Raw genomic sequence first — 18760 nt, 5'->3', positions numbered from 1 at the left:
CTCACTTGCATTTAACTCCTTCCTTGTCTTTTCTGCTCTTCTCTCTTCTACCCATGATATTTCTGTAACTGAACCTGTGAGAATCAATCAGTAATTACAGGAAGTTTTCAAAAGAAACTGTTCGCAAACATTCTGAAGTTTTTAACAGTTGTGTGAATTCACCCTCCTTGCACCGCACACTACCCTCTCAGATTTTGGCATCCTATACGGTCTAAGCCAAATAAATTGATAGGAGGAGCAATAAACGACTACCACTCACGTAACGCATTCCAAAAAAAAAAAAAAAGAGCACGTAACAGATGTATGGTGTCAATCCTATAAGAAGGAGCACGATTATTGTCGTTAACACTTTCTTTCTACCAGGAGGAAGTTATAACAACAATAATACACGGAATTAAGAGATTCCAGGTATCTTTCAATTTGATCTTCATTGAAATATCTCTATTAAATTATTTACAAAAAAAAATAAAAATAATTTTCCCTTCCTTGAGAATATTACTATTCTTTTATTTTTAGTGCTTTGTTTCACAGCTCTGATTGCTATCTGCTATCTTTGAGTATCACCTTGCTTTGTCTGGTCTTTGCTCACTCTCCCTCTTCTTAGCTGTATCCTCCAAGCTGTATGCACTATTTTCTCCCACAGAGACTACGAGTAGCAGTACACGTCAAAGGAGGCCCACAGTTCCAGGAAACCACACTTAACCACCCATCACATACTTAGCTCACACACACTTTCACAGATCTGTGCCAGTCTCTTTTCCAGGTTTCCCTACCTTGTGCCAACATGTCTCACACTGATGATCACACCACCCACTGGGAAGACTTAGAGAACTGGTTAAGTATGGTGACAAGCAGCCTCTTGCCCCAGGCTGCTGACAACCTACGACAGCACACGCAAGAACAACTGGATGCCAACATCTCTGACATCACGGCACAGGATCCAATCCGCAGCTATAACCACAAAGAAATAGCAAAGATCACTGGCTCCCTGAGTCACACGCTGATAGCCTCACTCAAACTGAGCGATGAGCACGAAGCTCACCTCCAGGAGAAGCTGACTCGCGCAAAACAACGCATCAACCAGTTAGAACTGGAAGCACAGGACCAACAGGAAGGGTCCGACGAGGTGGAGCCAGGCGCCAAAGAGGAAATCGAAAAGCTTCAAGAAACATTAACAACCACCAGCAGAGAATTAGAACAAGCTAGGGCTGCCCAAGATGATCTGGCCAACAAGTTACAGTATGCAGAGCAGCTACTGGAAAAGGCCAAGGCTGACTTCAGAGACAAGAACAGCCGAATAAAGGCCCTTGAAAACCATCTTGAAAGGTCACGAAATCAGATCAGCGACTTGACTCAACAGCTCGACTATGTAAAAGAAGAATCCGACTCAATCAGAGAAGAACTCAAGCATGCTTATGAGCTGCACCCTGAGCCAACCAGGACAAGGCGTCCTCTGGTCTCACCCCTGCCCAGCAGAGTTGCGTCCCCTATCCTGGGATTGCCACATCAAAGAAAAAGTGAAGAATCACCACCAAAGCCCTATCCAGCTGTCACGGAGGAGCGCTACCCTGCTGACAAGAGAAGGGGGTCTCTCCGAACCGACTATGAAGCTGCACATGGCCTGGAACTCAAAGACCTTGACAAACTGGCCAGGAACATCAACAAATTCACCCCAAATGTGTCAGGAAGTCAAGACGTGCAGGCCTACCTGCAAGATATTGAATTCCACTTGGAAATGAGATCCAATGTGACAGACAGAGACAGACTCTATTTGCTTCGAACAACATCCAGTCCTGAGGTGCGAAGTTTCTTGGATAGACAGCCTACACACACCAAGTCAGACTTCCACCTCCTCCGAGAAGCCCTAATTAAAGAATTTGCAGACCCAGAGGCAGACCAAGGACTGGTGGCCGCCCTAGAAACCAAACAAGGCCGGCATGAGACACCCCAAGCCTTTTACAACAGACTCAGACGAGCGTACTTTGGTTCACGCAATGAACCCGATATGGAGGAGGACTTGAACTTTAAAACCCTCTTCCTGAGAAACCTCCACCCTGGAGTAAGCCACCACCTAGGCGTCATGGCCTGCCCTCGCACAATGACTACACAACAGCTGAGGGATTTGGCCCACAAAGCCTATGGCAAACAAAAGATGGCCTCAGAAAAGGGAACCAAACCACCAGCAGTTTGTGATTTCAATACGCAACATCAAGGATTAGCCCTAGAGGGCACCCAGCATCACGAAAGCACCAAGCTGCCACCTAAAGAACAAAGACACTCCTCCTTCAGAAAAGAACGGGACTCTCATGTCAGTGTCAGACCCAAACAACCAAACAATCACTGGCACAAGCAACGAGACCCGCCACACATGTCTGGACACCACTGGGAGAAATCATGGGACCAGTCATGGCCGCACGAAAACCGCTGGGATAATTCATGGAACCAGACACGGTCGTATGGAAACTCAAGAGGAAAAGGTTCATGGGAGGCCAACTGGACGTCTAAAGGAAAGCGACACACGCCCCCAGGAACAACTAGCCCAAGGAGTCGACGACGAAATCCACCCAGGCATCAATCAGACCAACCCCACACTGAGTCCACACAAGAACAACAGACTGCACCAGGTATCAGTTCACAAGAAATGATGCAGATGTTCATGAAAGAATTCTTCAAACGCAATGAAGAGGACAGGAAATGGGAAAAGAAAGACAAGTCAGATTCAGCGTGACTAGAGGCGAAGCAAGGGAACAGCGACCACCTGGTACACATCAGCCAGAGCAATAACCACCTCTCTCACATTCACCACCCTCAAAACACGACAAGTAACGCTGCCATAACACCATTGTCAAGGAAACAAGAGACTGAACCTGAATGCCTAGCAACAGATTCAGAACCTGATCCGACACATGTCAACTCATACCACGGAAACCTCCAAGAACCAGAGGAGGATGGAACCACTCAAGTACCAGAAAGCGCCATCTTGGTTGTCTGTCACCCCTGCGAGCAACAGCAAACAAACCACAACACTCTACCTGTCTCAACCCAAACTCCAGTTCCTCAACTTCTGGGTGACCTCATCGAGAAAGGTGTGGCAAGGAAGTTCTATCTCTCCATCACACTAGAACACCATGTCAAACTAGAGGCCCTAGTAGACACGGGAGCCGACATCACCCTAATGTCCACTCAGCTCTTAGAAGAAATTCAAGAAAGAACCAAAAGAACCAGTGGAACCCTCAGACTTCAAAAGTGTGCACTCAACGTTCAAGCCTATTCCCACACGGGACTGCGGTTGGAGCAGGTGGCCCCAATCCACCTGACCGTCGGACCAATGAGCCTTATACACCCTGTGTACATCTCGCCGTTGGACACATATCCTCTTCTCATCGGCAAAGACCTTCTGAATCGCTTTGAGCCCTTAATAGACTTTAAGCACCTAAAGATATGGGCCCAAGTTCGGGAACCCCTTCCCTTTCACTCACAATGCTCCACAGAAGCGCAGTGTCAAGTCACAGACACTGGTTCCAGCTCACTGAGCGAAAACTCAAGCCCAAGACCAAAGCAAGTCTCAAACTTGGTGCCACATGGCAAGAATCAAACTTCTCTTCTGTGCGCATTCAAAACCACAGAACCAGGCTCAAATGGCTTTCAACTGATGACAGCTATAGACATTCAAGGCATTACAGTACCTGACTCTGTGCTAGCCCTATGGGCAGAAAACTCAGCCATCAGCCTGAAGCTCTTCAGAGCCTTAAAGAAAGACAAGCCTGAACTGCCACATGCCACCAAGCATAACCGCTTCCCTCTGAATCCATGCTCCTTAACCATGATTACCTCTAAGACTGTCTGTGCCTTAGACATGTGCTGGAACGACAGACACCTGAGTCACTACTTCCTCGTTGTCCCCGACCTGCCACACGATATCTACATCGGAGCAGACATTATGGTCAGAATCAATGCCTACGTGGACACTTTGAACGAAGCTATATGGGCTCCCTTGTCTCGCCAAATAAGCACTTCAGTCAACCTCAAGAATCTCCAATCTGGGCAAACCATACCAGAAGTATGTGCCACAACCAATGAACAGGAGATCACGATACCTGCCTACACCAAGAGTGTCAGTGTCCGCCTCAACATGCGACCTGGCCAAAACCTCAACCACAATCTGGGCTTCTTCGAGCCTTCCCAGAACTGCTTAAAACTGGGACTAACTCTAGAAGCCACGCCTCTCATGGAAGTGTCATCTCGTGCTGTGTATGTACTGTTCAACAACTGTACTGCCAACGACATCAAGATCCCCAGAGCAAGTCACCTGGGATGGCTCATCAGCCAAACATTCCATGACTTTGAGCTCTCTGTACCTGTCATAGGCCCCATACCAGCCCACTTACTGCCAGAAGAAAGCATTGACCACAGAGTTTTCACAGCACCCCTCAAAACCATTGCCATCACCTCCATCCTGCCAGTGTCCCAAGAAAACGTCTGCAGATCAGAACTTACGGATGACGCACACCTCGCTGTGTACACCATCTCAACACAACCTGTGACAGAACCAAACGAACCGGTAACCACCACAGTCAAGGGCCTCTCCGACGACCCTACAGTGGAAGAGCCGTATGCAGGATTCAACGCTCAGCTCCAACAAATTCTGAACGAGGCAGACGCCCTCCACAATGACACTGACCGACAGGGACTTCACAAAGTCCTGTATAAGTACAAAGACTCCTTTGCAAAAGACTCTTTGGACTGTGGACTCACCAACATCCACACAGTACGCATACCGACGCACCCAAGTGCGCCACCAACTTTTGTACGGCAGTACAAAATTCCCATTGCATCATATGAGCCTGTGCAGGAAATCATCGACTCAATGTTGGAAAACGGAGTCATCCGTCCTTGCAACAGCACCTATTCAGCCCCCATATGGCCAGTCCTGAAACCCAATGGCAAATGGAGGCCCACCATAGACTATCGTAAGTTGAACCAACAGGTGCCCTTATCACGATGGCCCATGACACAGCTGGACCAAGAAATTCCAAAAATCAAAGGTGCAACAATTCTTTCAACTCTGGACGTCGCTTCAGGATTCTGGACAATTCCTGTGCACCCAGAGGACCAACACAAACTGGCATTCACCTTTGGGAACCGACAATACACATTCACCCGGTGCCCCTTCGGGTATGCCAATTCACCAGCAGAATTCAATATCTTCCTCAACAAAGCATGCCCTGATGCACGAACCAGAGGCAACCTTATCTATGTGGACGATGTACTCATGAAGAGTACCAATGTCGCTGATCATCTGAAGGAGATAGATCATGTTCTGAACCAACTAACAAATGCAGGAGCTAAGATTGCTCTCCACAAAGGACAGTGGTGTAAAACCAAAGTAAACTATGTGGGCTTGCGCATCGGACCTCAAGGTATCGAGCCACAGTCGAGCCGCACCCAAGCAATTCAGAACATCAAAACGCCCACTAATGTGTCAGAACTTCGCAGCTTCTTAGGCGTATGCAATTACTCACGACAATTCATCGAGAACTACTCAGACATTGCACGTCCACTCACTTCCCTTCTCAAGAAGGACCAACCATTTGTGTGGTCAGAAGCTCAAGACCAGGCCATGAGCGAGCTAAAACAACGCCTCTGCTCTGCCCCATGTCTGACCTACCCTGACCCAGGGAAAGAATTTTACCTGGAAGCCGGATTCTCCAGCCAATGTCTCAGTGCGGGCCTATACCAACTCCACGACAGAGATAAGCGAGTGGTCGCCTATGCTAGCAAGACGCTGCTTCCACCAGAGTCCAAATACTCAGACTGCGAAAAGGCCTTGCTCTGCACAGTGTGGGCCATTCAACGTTTCTCAAACTACATTGGTGCCCAAAAGGTCATCATAGAGACATGCCACCAACCTGTAACTTTCCTTAACAGCCAGAGAATCAGAGACGGCGTGGTCACCAATGCTCGCATAGCCACATGGCTGATGACACTCCAAGGACGTGACGTCGAAGCACGCTATGCCCAAAGCCACAAATCCTCCTTAGGCAATGGACTGGCAGCCTGTCAAAACTGCTCCGATGACACCCCAAACGATTTACCTGAACCTAAAGAACCTCCACAACCAGCACAAACAAACCACAGATACTTTGAGGAGAATGTGTGTCAAGGGATGCCCACAGCATATGTTGACGGCTGCTCATATAATCACCAGGGTAACCTCAAGGCGGGAGCAGGTGTGGTCTGGCTCAACGACAATCCCGGCCCACCACAACGGCTCCAACTGGGCCCTCACACATCACAATATGCAGAAATAGCAGCCATCCTCATCACGCTCCAAATTGCTGTGTCTCACGACATCAAAGAACTCCTCATCTGTACTGACTCAAACTATGCTCGACTGAGCTTCACATGCCACATACCAATATGGAAACAGAATGGGTTCAAAACATCCAACAACAAACCTGTCAAGCATCAAGATCTCTTCCAAGCATGCGACGACATAGTCACGAAACACGACATGCTCGTCTATTGGAAAAAGGTCCGTGGTCATTCACGGCAACCAGGGCAAGACAAAGACTACAACGACCAAACTGATGCCCTGGCCAAAGCTGGCGCGCTACATGGCGATCCTTGGACTTTTAAACCCCTCCCACCCAGCCCATGTGTTTCTGTCATCACACGCCACCAGCACGCACAAGCCGTGCAAAACCCCGCCTCCTCCCAAATCAGCATCTCACCCCAAATTTCCAATGATGACATTATAACTCTCCAAACTTCGGATGCAGCCATCCAAACTATTGTTAATCACCTCTCTGACCCACAATCAAACCCCATAACCAACTCTGACCTTGCTGCTTCCTCTGACCTCCGGCATCTTAATGCACTCCTGCACATGCTACATCTCAACCATGGCATACTGGTTTATGTCCCTGATGAACTCACTACGCCCAAGCTTGTTGTCCCTCAGTGCCAAAGGGGGGTTATGCTCACACATTCCCACGATGCACCATGTGCCGGACACCACGGCGCCAAAGCCACTTATGAAACGCTAAGACAAGTGGCATACTGGCCTGGCATGCAGCAAGATGTAGCAGAATATGTAAAAGGGTGCCTGGTGTGTTGCCAATTCCAACCTGCGAACCCGAACCACAGAGCACCACTACAGCGAAAAGGAATGTCCTTCCCATGGTCGGACCTCCAAATCGACTGGGTCGGACCCCTTCCAAGGTCAACAAGGGGTAACAAATATTTCCTCACCGTTGTCTGTGAATTCACCAAATGGGTAGAGTGCCTGCCCGCTCCCAATGATACAGCTCAAACCACGGCCTGCCTCCTACTGAACCATATCTTTTCAAGATTTGGACTGCCGCTGAAAGTCAACTCTGACCGCGGAACACATTTCACTGCCGAAATCATGCAGGAAGTCTGGAAACTCCTGGGCATACAGGCCAAGTTGCACATCAGCCACCACCCTATCGCCTCTGGGCAAGTGGAGCGTTCCAACCGAACCGTGGTCAGCATGCTAAAGAAGTATGTGTCTGCGAACCAAAAGGATTGGGATATCAAGCTCCCGCTAGTGCTAATGGCTATCAGAGCAACTCCTAACAAGTCCACCGGGGTGCCACCCTTTGAGCTAATGACGGGACGGCAAATGACACTGCCGCTCCACCTGCTCTACCAGCCAGGTGACATGAGCCTTGTCACGGCATATACCACCCACCAGTATCTTGAAGAGTTGCATCGCCATCTAAGAACCGCCTTTGCCTTTACGCAACAACAACTACAGAAAAGTGCAGAAGGTCGCAAAGCCTATTACGACCAGAAGGCCTCTCACCAAGAACTCAACATCGGAGACAAAGTGTGGTACTACAGTTTTGTGCAGTCACAACAATCGGGTCCCCATCGCCTGTCAAAGAAGTTCCTGCCTCGCTGGACAGGACCCCATGAAATCGTGGACAAGCTCTCACCTGTCGCATACCGAATCAAGATGAGCCAAAAGCGCAATGAGCCAGTCCTACGTTGGGTCCACCGAAACCAGATAAAAGGGCACTTGGGCTCCAACAGACAAGAAAAGGGGGAAACCAAAAGTGACTGACACAGATCAATTTCACCACACTCTACACCCCATTTAATGAAACACTCAATTGTCTTCATAAACACCTTACTCAGAGTTATTCAAATGATATGCACCCACTCTTTTGAGATTGCCCCACTAACAAGAAGTAATTACTAGAAGTCATTACTAATGCACACTTTCTTTATTCCCTTCCTTCTCTTCCACTTTCCACTCCTCTCACCTAAACAATCTTAAACCTACAGAAACTTGGTATAGGGCCTGACGATAGGATTGACTCACTACGTCCACTGTGCAAAAACGTGGATTGCAGAGTCCCGTGAGCTACCGGTCATGGCACTCTCGCAACCGATTAAATAATTATAACCATGCAGTTGTACGTAGGCTAGATCTTCCATACCAATGATTTAGCTTTCAATCACATAGCGAATATTTCAATTTCAAGCGAAATCTTGCACCAGAACTCAGCTAAGTGATGGAGTGTTGTGTTGTGTTTGTATGTGTGGTTGTCTCTCTCTCTCTCTCTGCCTATTTTATCCAGCGCTCGCCGATGTCCTCACCTGGAACATCACCGACCGAAAGGGGGAATATGTAGGATTATCCTTGAACAGTTCATTTCATATGAACCCAACACCGCATTCCACAGTTTGGAACGATTCCCCAGTTAACCATTAGTAAGTCATAAAACACAGTCATGGTGCCGAGATGGCTAAAGGAGACGTCACCCCCCTTTCCCTTTTGGTGCGTGTCTAATCTCATACCAGCGATGCCAGGACAGCTGGAAAAGAGTGCTCTTTGTTCCCCAAACTTAAGACCAAATGGCCCAGGAACCCTGTGGTGACCCCAAGGCATAAATCCACAGCCTTATCAGGAAACGAAGGATGCTAAAGCATTCTTATGGCCCAGAATCGCCACAAAACCCTAAACTAGGGGGACACCTCCTTTCTGCAGTTGTAAATTCCAGAGACCTTTATCTTCAAAAAAAACCAATAGACTGAAATTAACCCACTTATGGTTTAATACAAACAACGGTCTCAAAATTGCTTCCAATAAGCTGAATTGATCACCAGTATTTACCTCACATATATCTTAAGTATTATGTATGTTGTATATAACCTGTGGAGTCCTTTCTGTGTGTTTAACTTCATTACAGCCTATTTGTAGGGTTTTCTACCTCAGTTATAGGAGCTAATCACCAGAAGTTCAACTTATACATGTGTATTCTCTGTATTATGTATGCTTTATATTATTCAAGTAATTTTTGTGTGTTAAACACGTATCACAGCTAAATCCTTATTTACTTCTACCTCAACTATGGGAAGTATATGTATTTTGGTACCTACTTGATGGGTAAATGATTTCTAGAATTTTGATATAAAGTAGATGTGTGTAGGATGCACCATATTTAAACTATTAAGTTTGCTTATTAAAGCGTTTAACTAAACTCTCAGGAGTTTGGGCACGCATGATCACGTGGACATTACGCTAATTACATGCAAGAACCGGAGAACGGGGCTTAGGTCCCGCCCAAGACAATATCTGATTGGCTGTCGCACTAGGAAGGACGGGTCAGATGGACACGCTTATAACCCAATGACAAGCACCTATGCGTTGCTTTTTGCTTTGCCTGCTTTGTGCCCTGCTCTTGCAGTGACTTTTGCTCTTGCCTTTGTTTGTGCTGACCTTTCCATCGTCCAGCGTGTATGCTTACATACTCTTCAAACCACCAAGAGCTCACTCAAAACTCATCAACTCTTCCGTAAGATCCTTCGTTGAACTTCGTCAAAGGAAACCCTCTCAGAGTCGCTCCAGACTCAGAGGAAACTCTGCATAGCAACCCGCAATCCAGGAAATCCCGCGAACGAAGCGCCACCCGGCAAAGCCAACCAACCACTCACCATCGAGTGCGGTCCCACAGAACGCATCATCGACCGACTGCCAGCCAATCAGCGCCAGAGATTCCCTCTCCAGCAACTTCGCAACAGAAGGGAACGCACGCGCACACAGGAGCAACCAAACGCAAGTACACGATATCTCCTAATTCTGGCTGAACTGGTGCAAATCTTATTGAGAAAACAAACTAAGATTAAAGTGCTAGTAGATTGATTCTCTCAGGTTGCGGTCAAGAAATAGTGTCTAACGCTAGACATTTGGGACTCCATTCACCCTCCGTTAATGACATCACTTTTCTCTCACTGTTTGAATGAATGTGTGTGTGTTTTCGTTAGTTTAGTTTGTGTGTATTAGAGTAGTTCAATAAAGTCTTGGTTGATTTTACATATACAAGCGTCTTGTGCTGTGTGCTTACAAGTTACTGCCTTAAACTGTAGATTCTGTTACCTTGCTCATAATCAGTTATTATAATTTTATGATATTATCACCGTAGGCCACGGGATAATATTCTGTCCAGAATTTATAAAATACCCTAATCTCAATTTATCGGTGGACGAATAGTTGATAAAGTGTTAAATATTAATTCTGAATAATTTGCATATTAATTCGGTATTCACTGTAATTCAATTACCTTTGAGTTATATTGATCCTAATTCCCTTATTAATCTTACATATGTAAGACTTTATTTCGATAGTCCACTTCAGGCACATATACGATTTGTTAAAATTGCATTAGCACAACAAGCTTTCTCTGCTATATTCCACAGCAACAGCAGAGTGTTATCTACATGTAACACATGATCAGTGTTTCTCTCTGTGTGCTTGTTATCTTAACTATGCTTAAGTGTTGACAAGTAACATAATCTTGTGTCTGAGAGGAGACTCAAGGGTTAAAAAGTTATAGGATTCTGCGACATATCACTTCCAAAACAATCCGGTTTGTTAATTGCCAAGGCAACATGGGCAAACCAATGGATACGCAGAACCAGGAAGTAGCTCTGCCCACAACTTCCTCGATAAAGCTGAACTTACAGTTCGGAAATCTGTTCCCATCCCTGATAACAGACACACACTCCACCACAACACAAACAGCTTTACACACATACTGTATGAGCACCTTTCACACAAACACACTTTCACAGACTCCATCCATTTCCTTGTCATCATTTTCACCACAAACTAAAGTTATATTCGAATCTACAGTATATATAATTTCAGGGTGCAGAAAAGCTCCAACGCCCCTCTGTGGTCACCTGTTAAACTGCATAGCAGACCAAATTCAATACAATTCTACAATGTTAGTCTTTTGATGTTGGAACACATATAAACAAATATTTGTAATTCTCAGTTTTAGATGGCATTCTGATCAACAATACAAAGACAGAGCATAATGGTGTGCAAAAAGAATGAATGAAAAAATACAAAACAATATACTGTATCAGGGTGTGTTCAAGGCGTGTGGCATTGCCCACTAACAGCTGATGTTACAGTAGCTCCAAAGATTTGAGGCATGCCACACAGCAAACCTCTCCCTGCACAGCTGCTCTGCGGTGTGATACTGACACAATCCTTATGGGAGATTCTGCTGAGTAAGGTAAACCTTCTCACTGTGTCACTCTCACACACATACTCTAGTAACTTAGTGAAATTTACTAGGGAGTTGTCCACATTCAACAAAGGTATACTTCTAAATTGTTCTCCTTCACATTGAACAATTATGCCAATCACTTCATCAATGAACTGTGTTTAACGGCAGTATTGAAAAAATAATAAATACTTAAAATGCAGAGTGAAAGAAGTAGAATGAGAAAACTCAAAAAGCAGAAACTAAAATCAGGTTCCACTTCCTTATTGATGAAATCACACCCATGGTCATGTGTCTTCCTTATAAAATGAAAAGCACAATCAAGATAGACCAAACATAATGATTTGTGCACTTAGATATATAGATAAGTAGATAGATAAATAGGCAAATAGATAGAAACAAATGGCACAGTACAGTTTATTCGGACCAACTACTGTACTTCTAAACTGATTGAATCAAACTGAGAAGAAACTGAGAGTAGTGAGTGTCACAAAAACAGCACTTTCTATACATCTGTCTAAAGACAAAATAAAAGTAAAGGGTGAATTTCAAAACGATTTACCAAGATTCTGAAAGAGCGAGAAAGATTTACTTACCAGCAATTCTGTCTCGCTCCATAGCTGGATTATGGCTCCTCACAGCCACATGTGGTTTCTAGCGTTTCTCCTCCTCTCCCTTTATTTGCAGACTTCCCCTTTTGCTTTTTCCGAGAGTTTAGTCATTCTCCCCCTCCTCTCTCTCTCTCTCTCTCTCTCTCTCTCTCTCTCTCCCTCTCTCCCTGTCCACTCACTTTGTTCTTTCTTTCTTTCTTTCTTTCTTTCTTTCTTTCTTTCTTTCTTTCCCCGATACAGATCTTAAAATAGTTTCATTGACAAGTGCTTCCAATGGAACTGCACTGACATGTGCTGATCATATGCCTTCATTCGATCTTCTTTTGTCTTTCTTTTGACCTCCTTTGACACTGAAGCTTTATTGTGTCTCTGAGATGGGGATAAGCCATATGACTGTATAAACAGCCTCATGCTCTCACCATGAAAGCAAACAAGAGAAGTCTGATTTTGATACAGCTGAAGCAACATGAATTTACTATTTCATAACATTATTGAAATGACGCAAGTATCTGTAACCTATTTTTGTTAGCATTAAGGCTGAGTCATTAATCTGGTCTTGTTTTTTAAGAACAGCATTAAATAAAAATGACTGATTTATAATTTTCAATGAGTTTTTAAGGCTTTAAGTGACAATGAACACAGTGAAATCCTTGCAGTGAAAGCAGTGGCATTCAGCAGCTGCCCATAATATAGATATATAGATATTTTATTTTTTATTTCTTTTGTCGAGCACTTTTACTCAAAACAAAATCATGATGACCTATGGCCTAAACCTCACACATCTAAGATCAAATCTAGCATGGCATTCTGATTAGTGTATGTGCAAGATATTAGGATACAAGACCTCCTCTCCATTTCCAAAGGATAAAAATGGCCTCATATCCCTCTACCATACTGATGATTATTCCTTCTGGGTCACTGATGACGCAGATGAAATAAGCCTATAATAATCTGGTTCTAGAAATAATTGGCTTTTTTAGGAAATACAGTATTTCTTTTGCTCGAACATGCTGTTGATATAAATCTCCTGACAGAGTAAAAGACACGCCTGCAATCTAAATATCAGTGGTTATACTGCTAACGGTTTATTTTTAAATAATACTTTACATAAAAGTAATGTTTCAAAATGGACTGAAAACCAATTGAACTATTTTAACCCTCACCAATTGAATGAAAAAGCAGAGTGTGCTATGAAGGAAAGACATCAGATAAGAAAGTAATTTTTAAAGGGGTGTAAGACTTTAGCCAGCAATACTTCCTCCAACCACTAGGTCCGGCCAGGTAACACACTGTACCATTCCCATTTGAGTTGAAGTATGAGTAGACTCTCATCAAGAATCACTGTCTTTTCTTATTATTGACACATCCGAGTTCCCAGTTATCCTTGGTTACCCTTGGCTAGTTTCTCAAAATCCTCAGATTGACTGGCCAACTAGCCGTTTCACCAGATGGAAATATACATGTCCAACGGCTGGAATTCTTACGAGATGTAAGAATTCCAGCCGTTGGAAGTCTTTTTTGAGGCCTTTTTCTAAGTCTTTTTTGGGGCCTAAACGACAACTCTGGATCCAGCATGAGTCAAATACGCCAAAAACTAAGGCATTGACTGTTCCATACTTTCATAAGGCACTCTAGAATGAATTTATTCTGCCTTCCAATTCACCGGGAGGGGCTGGCTTCTTTTTCGTGGGTAAGAAGGACAGAGGTCTTCGCCCATGCATTAACAATCGTGGCCTAAATAACATCACATTGAAGAATCGATATCCACTGCCACTTATGACCAGAGCCTTCAAACTCCTCCAGGGCGCTACTATCTTCACTAAGTTGGATCCCCAGAATGCATATCACCTAGTGAGAAACTGGGAGGGGTACAAATGGAAGATGGCTTTCAACACCCCTACTGGACATTATGAGTATCAGGTGATGCCATTCGAGCTAGCTAATGCCCCAGCCATCTTACAATCACTTATCAAAGATGTCCTGAGAGAGATGCTGAACCAATGTGTTTTTGTATAACTCAATGATATCTTAATATTTTCCCAGAGTTACGAAGACCACATTCAACATGTTGGCATGGTTATGTCTTGTCTGCTCTTGAACAACCTCTTCGTCAAGCTAGAGAAAAGTGAGTTCCACATCACTACAGTCTCTTTCTTGGGTTTCATCCTATCATGTGGCAGTGTACAGATGGATCCCAGCAAGGTTCGTGCAGTCCTGGAGTGGCCCCACTCTGAGGGTGCTTTCACATCTGTAGTTCGGTTCATTTGGTCCGGACCAAGGGCGAAAAATTATACTTTGTAGCATTTTTCAGGCGTTTTGGTTCCTTTTCACACCACACTGATCGCTCTGGTCCGGATCAGTTTATGAGTTGATAAAACGAACCAAAATGCAGTCACGGGACAACATCCACATCACTCATGGCCAGATGTGTCTTGAACGCACTTCCATAACTGCACTTCGATTGGTCAGAATTAACGTGCGGGAACATTTTTGCCACATTCTCACCTGCCCAAACGAACCGCACCAATGGGGAAAATTAACTCTAGTGCGATTCAACCGAACTAAATGAGGTAGGTGTGAAAGCACCCTGATTCATTGAAACAAATCCAACGCTTCCTTCGCCAACTTTTATAGGAGATTCATTCGGGGCTTCGGTTCCATTGCGTAACCTCTCACAGCTCTCACCAGGAAGTCTGGCACACCATTCCAGTGGACAGAGAAGGCTAACCAGGTATTCAAACGACTCAAACAGCTATTTACTTCAAATCCCATATTGTACAATATGGGAGCCCTCCCTCAAGGTAAACTACATCCCCTCACTATCCTGAGATGACCTGGTCCCACATATTCATGGATTTTGTTAATGGCCTACCCAACTCTCAAGATAACACAATGATTATTGTAGGCCAGCAGGCCAGACGGCGGAACTTCTCATGCAAAATGTCTTTAGAGTTCTTGGGTTTCCTCAGGATATGGTGTCTGATCAGTGTTCCCAGTTTACCTCAAGATTCTGGAAGGCTTTCGGACGTCTGATCGGTTCCACCATCAGCTTGTCCTCATGGTTCCATCCCCAATCCAATGGCCAGACAGGGAGAGTGAACCAGGAGATTGAGAAGACCCTCAGGTGTCTAATCTCGAACATCCTGAGTACATGGAGTTCCCAGCTGGTCTGGGTGGAATTTGCCCATAACACTCTCCATCACTCATCATTGGGTATGTCTCCATTTGAATGCCAGTTTGGGTTCCCCCTCTCTGTTTTCTGAACCGGACCTACAAGCACAGGTTCCAGCAGCGGCCCAGTTATTCCAGAGGTGCCGGGGGGTTGGCGGAGAGCTCGGCCTCGGGTTAAAGTTGTCCCGGGAACAACAGAAACAGGCCATTTGACATCACTGGATATGTCCATCACTCTGTCCTGGGCAGAGAGTGTGGCTTTCGACTCGGGATCTTCCATTGCGCCTCGAGTCACTTAAACAAGGTCCTAGATACATTGGACCTTTCAAGATTCTCAAGAAAATAAACCCGGTCTCTTACCGACTCCTTTTGCTCAGGTCCATGTGCATACACCCCACATTCCATGTCTCATGCCTCAAACCTGTCATCTACTCCCCTTTGTCTCCTGTAGGTAGACTACCTCCAGTTCCTCGGATGGTGGAGGGGCAACTGGCTTACTCCTTGCAGAGATTATTGAGCATGTGCAAAGTACGGAACGTCAGGAGCCGTTCATCAAGAGAGGGCTCCTGTAAGACTTTAGCCAGCAATACTTCCTCCAGCCACTAGGGGTCACACTCCTGCCATGACCAATGGTACTGCTCCAAGTCACAAGGGGGCGCAGGATGTCTTTTGCCTGAAAATCATTCTCCCAGTTGCCAGGGGGCAACCATTGGCAAGCACTCTCTGTTGTACTAAGCAATCATTGTTGATGATACTCACCTGTGTAGGGCCCTTTTTAAGTTTGCCTTTAGTCGTTGTTTTTTGTTCAGTCTTGAGCCTACCTACCTGTGTATCCCGTTGCATTCCATGAGTCTGTTGTGAGCTATTGTGTATGTTTTGTTTTCCTTTTTGTGACTATTGGAAGCTTTGCTTCTAGTTTATGTGTTTGTACTTTTGTTTTTGGACCTTCTAAAAGTAAAAGCGACTTGAAGTTTATACTGTACGTCTCCTTTTGTTATTCCTCCACACATGGGTCTCAAAATCCTCAACCTTGAGTTAGCTCACTCAGAGAAAACATCAGCACTGTGTCCAGGAGACTGGGATTCTAGTCCCACTAAAGACAACATTCAAGATCATAGCCTATAGTCTGGCATTTCCTGCTTCTGTATAATTGCATCATATTAATAAAAAAAATCTATATATTGACCCTCGTTCCGTGCACGTTGATGACATAAGATGCACGCAAATGCACCAGGGTTCGATAGAGTCAAGTTGAGTGTGAAACCAGACCAACGCTTTGGGAACAATCGGACTCGGAGCAAATGTGCCCAGTGAGAATGATGAGTAAAGACTTTTGCTCACGCTTCCTGATTTTCTGAAAATTTCACATCTTCTCAAAAGTGCTCTTTTGAGAAGACGTGAAAGCAAATGTGCCCAGTGTAAAAATGCCCTAAATTAGTGGGTGCGCTTCTTAAAAAAAAACATTTGGCAAAATCCCAGCAGTGCATATATTTGTTCAAAGACCATAAAGCAGTTAAAACAAATGTAAAAAAAAAAAAAAAAAAAACACAACAACAACAACAACAACACAAAAACATGCAGGTAATAGCAATATAATTCCTAGTTATAAATGTACTAAATAATAAAGGAAAAGGCATAAATATATTTGAATAAAAATACATTTGAATTATTATTAATAATTTTAAATCATTAATATTTTACATAAGATCATATTTTAATCTTTTAATTTTTAAACAATTCACAATAGAAATTAATCTTGAATCCTAAAACTCATATTCTTAAAATACTATGGCAACTATACAAGTATTATATAAGTAGTATTTGATGAGGAATGTTCAAGTTCACAAGAAATATCTCACTCTATTGATTTACAAATCATGCTTAAAATATTGTGGAGAGCACTTTTGAGAAGACGTGAAATTTTCTGAAAATCAGGAGGCGTGAGCAAAAGTCTTTACTCACCATTCTCACTTTTGTCTAGGAGAAACAATTGAGACATTAAAATCATCTCTTTAGTGCTTTTTTTCATCTTTTTTATTTTTACCTTGCAAAACTGTCAACTAAGACGAGTGAGAAGGCTATAGTGCATGGATTTAAAGTCTGGCTGTGATGACAGATCACATCACTGAAATTAATGGCACAGTTACAGGGATATTTATAAAGTCATATTCTGGGCACACACTCGTCTGGCTGTGGTGGATGAGCAGCGACTGGATCTATCAATCCATGGAAGAGTCAGAGGAGATCTCTGCCATACCTTTCAGCACTGCCATCAAGCCTGATTCACACATGCACACAACACAATCTTCTGCAGCCTGTTATCAAAGCACATTCCTCTTGCATGAATGAACATCCTGTAAACACAACACACACATTTTTTTTTTCTTTTTTTTTCAGGAAAGCAGATGGAGACAGGCACGTGTGCAAGAACATCCATGCACAAAACAGAGATGCAGATAAATCCTCAAATAGCATCAGCATCGGTGGAACTAAAGGGCACATGCCTTGCAGCCCTTTACACTCTGACCTACAAGCATGACTCAGACATGCACATTTTGTTATATAAGCATGTAGTGTTTAATCACCAGACCGGCCAAGTCTGATGGCAAGGCTGCAGGGGAGCAATGCTTATTTAAGCACAGGAAGTAGTCAGAAAAAAATTAGATATACAAGAAACAAGGGTCATGACAGCAACAATAAAGGGATGTGATGGGGTGATTAAATGAACAGAAAAGGGCAAATAAAGCCCTATTCGCACTGGATTAGTATTATCTGAGGACCTTGTGTGATTAAGAAATTAACGAAATTTAATTAAAGAAAATTTGTTTTGCTCTTCTGATGGTTTTCAGCTTTCTCTTTCTGCAAATTGTATAGTTGTATCGTATAGTGTATAGCAATATGACCCAGCACCCAAAATACTATCAAAACACTCCAACGCAGCCTTCATTCTTCGCGAAAGATGGATAAAAAAGCACACAGGAAACAAAAACCTTGAAAAAATTATATACGACCCTGCCAAATTACAGAGATGCTGATGGACGGGACTAATATTATCACAGGACCTCAGTGTACGGCGAAATATGGTAGGTCATTTGTGGGGGAATTTGTACTTTACAAATTACAGACATGGCCAATTCACACGGGATTAAGATCACAGACAACCTCCGCAATTATTACAAATGACTAGAGGTCACCAGGTAATACTTATCCCATGCGAATAGGGACAAGTGATGCAAATTGTGGAAAAATACAACAAGTATTTCTTAAAAATGCTGCATACAGTATTCTTCAAAGACTTTTTTTTAGCACTGCTCAGACCGGTGTATGATATCGGAGTACTACAAGAGTGATTAGAGCGCAGACAGCTCTGTATGCTGAATCGCTCTCACGGTAATTGATGTTATACACTCATCAGCCTCAAACACGCGT

At 44.1% G+C, this 18760-nt stretch overlaps 1 protein-coding gene across 1 annotated transcript in view; it reads right to left on the bottom strand.

Moving 5' to 3' along the window:
- The window catches only part of septin9b (septin 9b), a 112284-nt gene extending 99990 nt beyond the window's left edge, over positions 1–12294 (bottom strand). Inside the window, exon 1 of the mRNA XM_084128044.1 lies at positions 12146–12294. Within this exon, the coding sequence (XP_083984170.1) occupies positions 12146–12167 (22 nt within the window). The 5' untranslated portion in view covers positions 12168–12294. The remainder of the gene's footprint in view (positions 1–12145) is intronic.
- Between the last annotated feature and the right edge of the window lie 6466 nt (positions 12295–18760).

This window comes from Abramis brama (genome assembly GCF_963993115.1).
Source record: "Abramis brama genome assembly, chromosome: 11".
In the NCBI taxonomy this organism is placed as follows: Eukaryota; Metazoa; Chordata; class Actinopteri; order Cypriniformes; family Leuciscidae; genus Abramis; species Abramis brama.
This window is presented reverse-complemented; position numbering and strand designations above follow the sequence as displayed.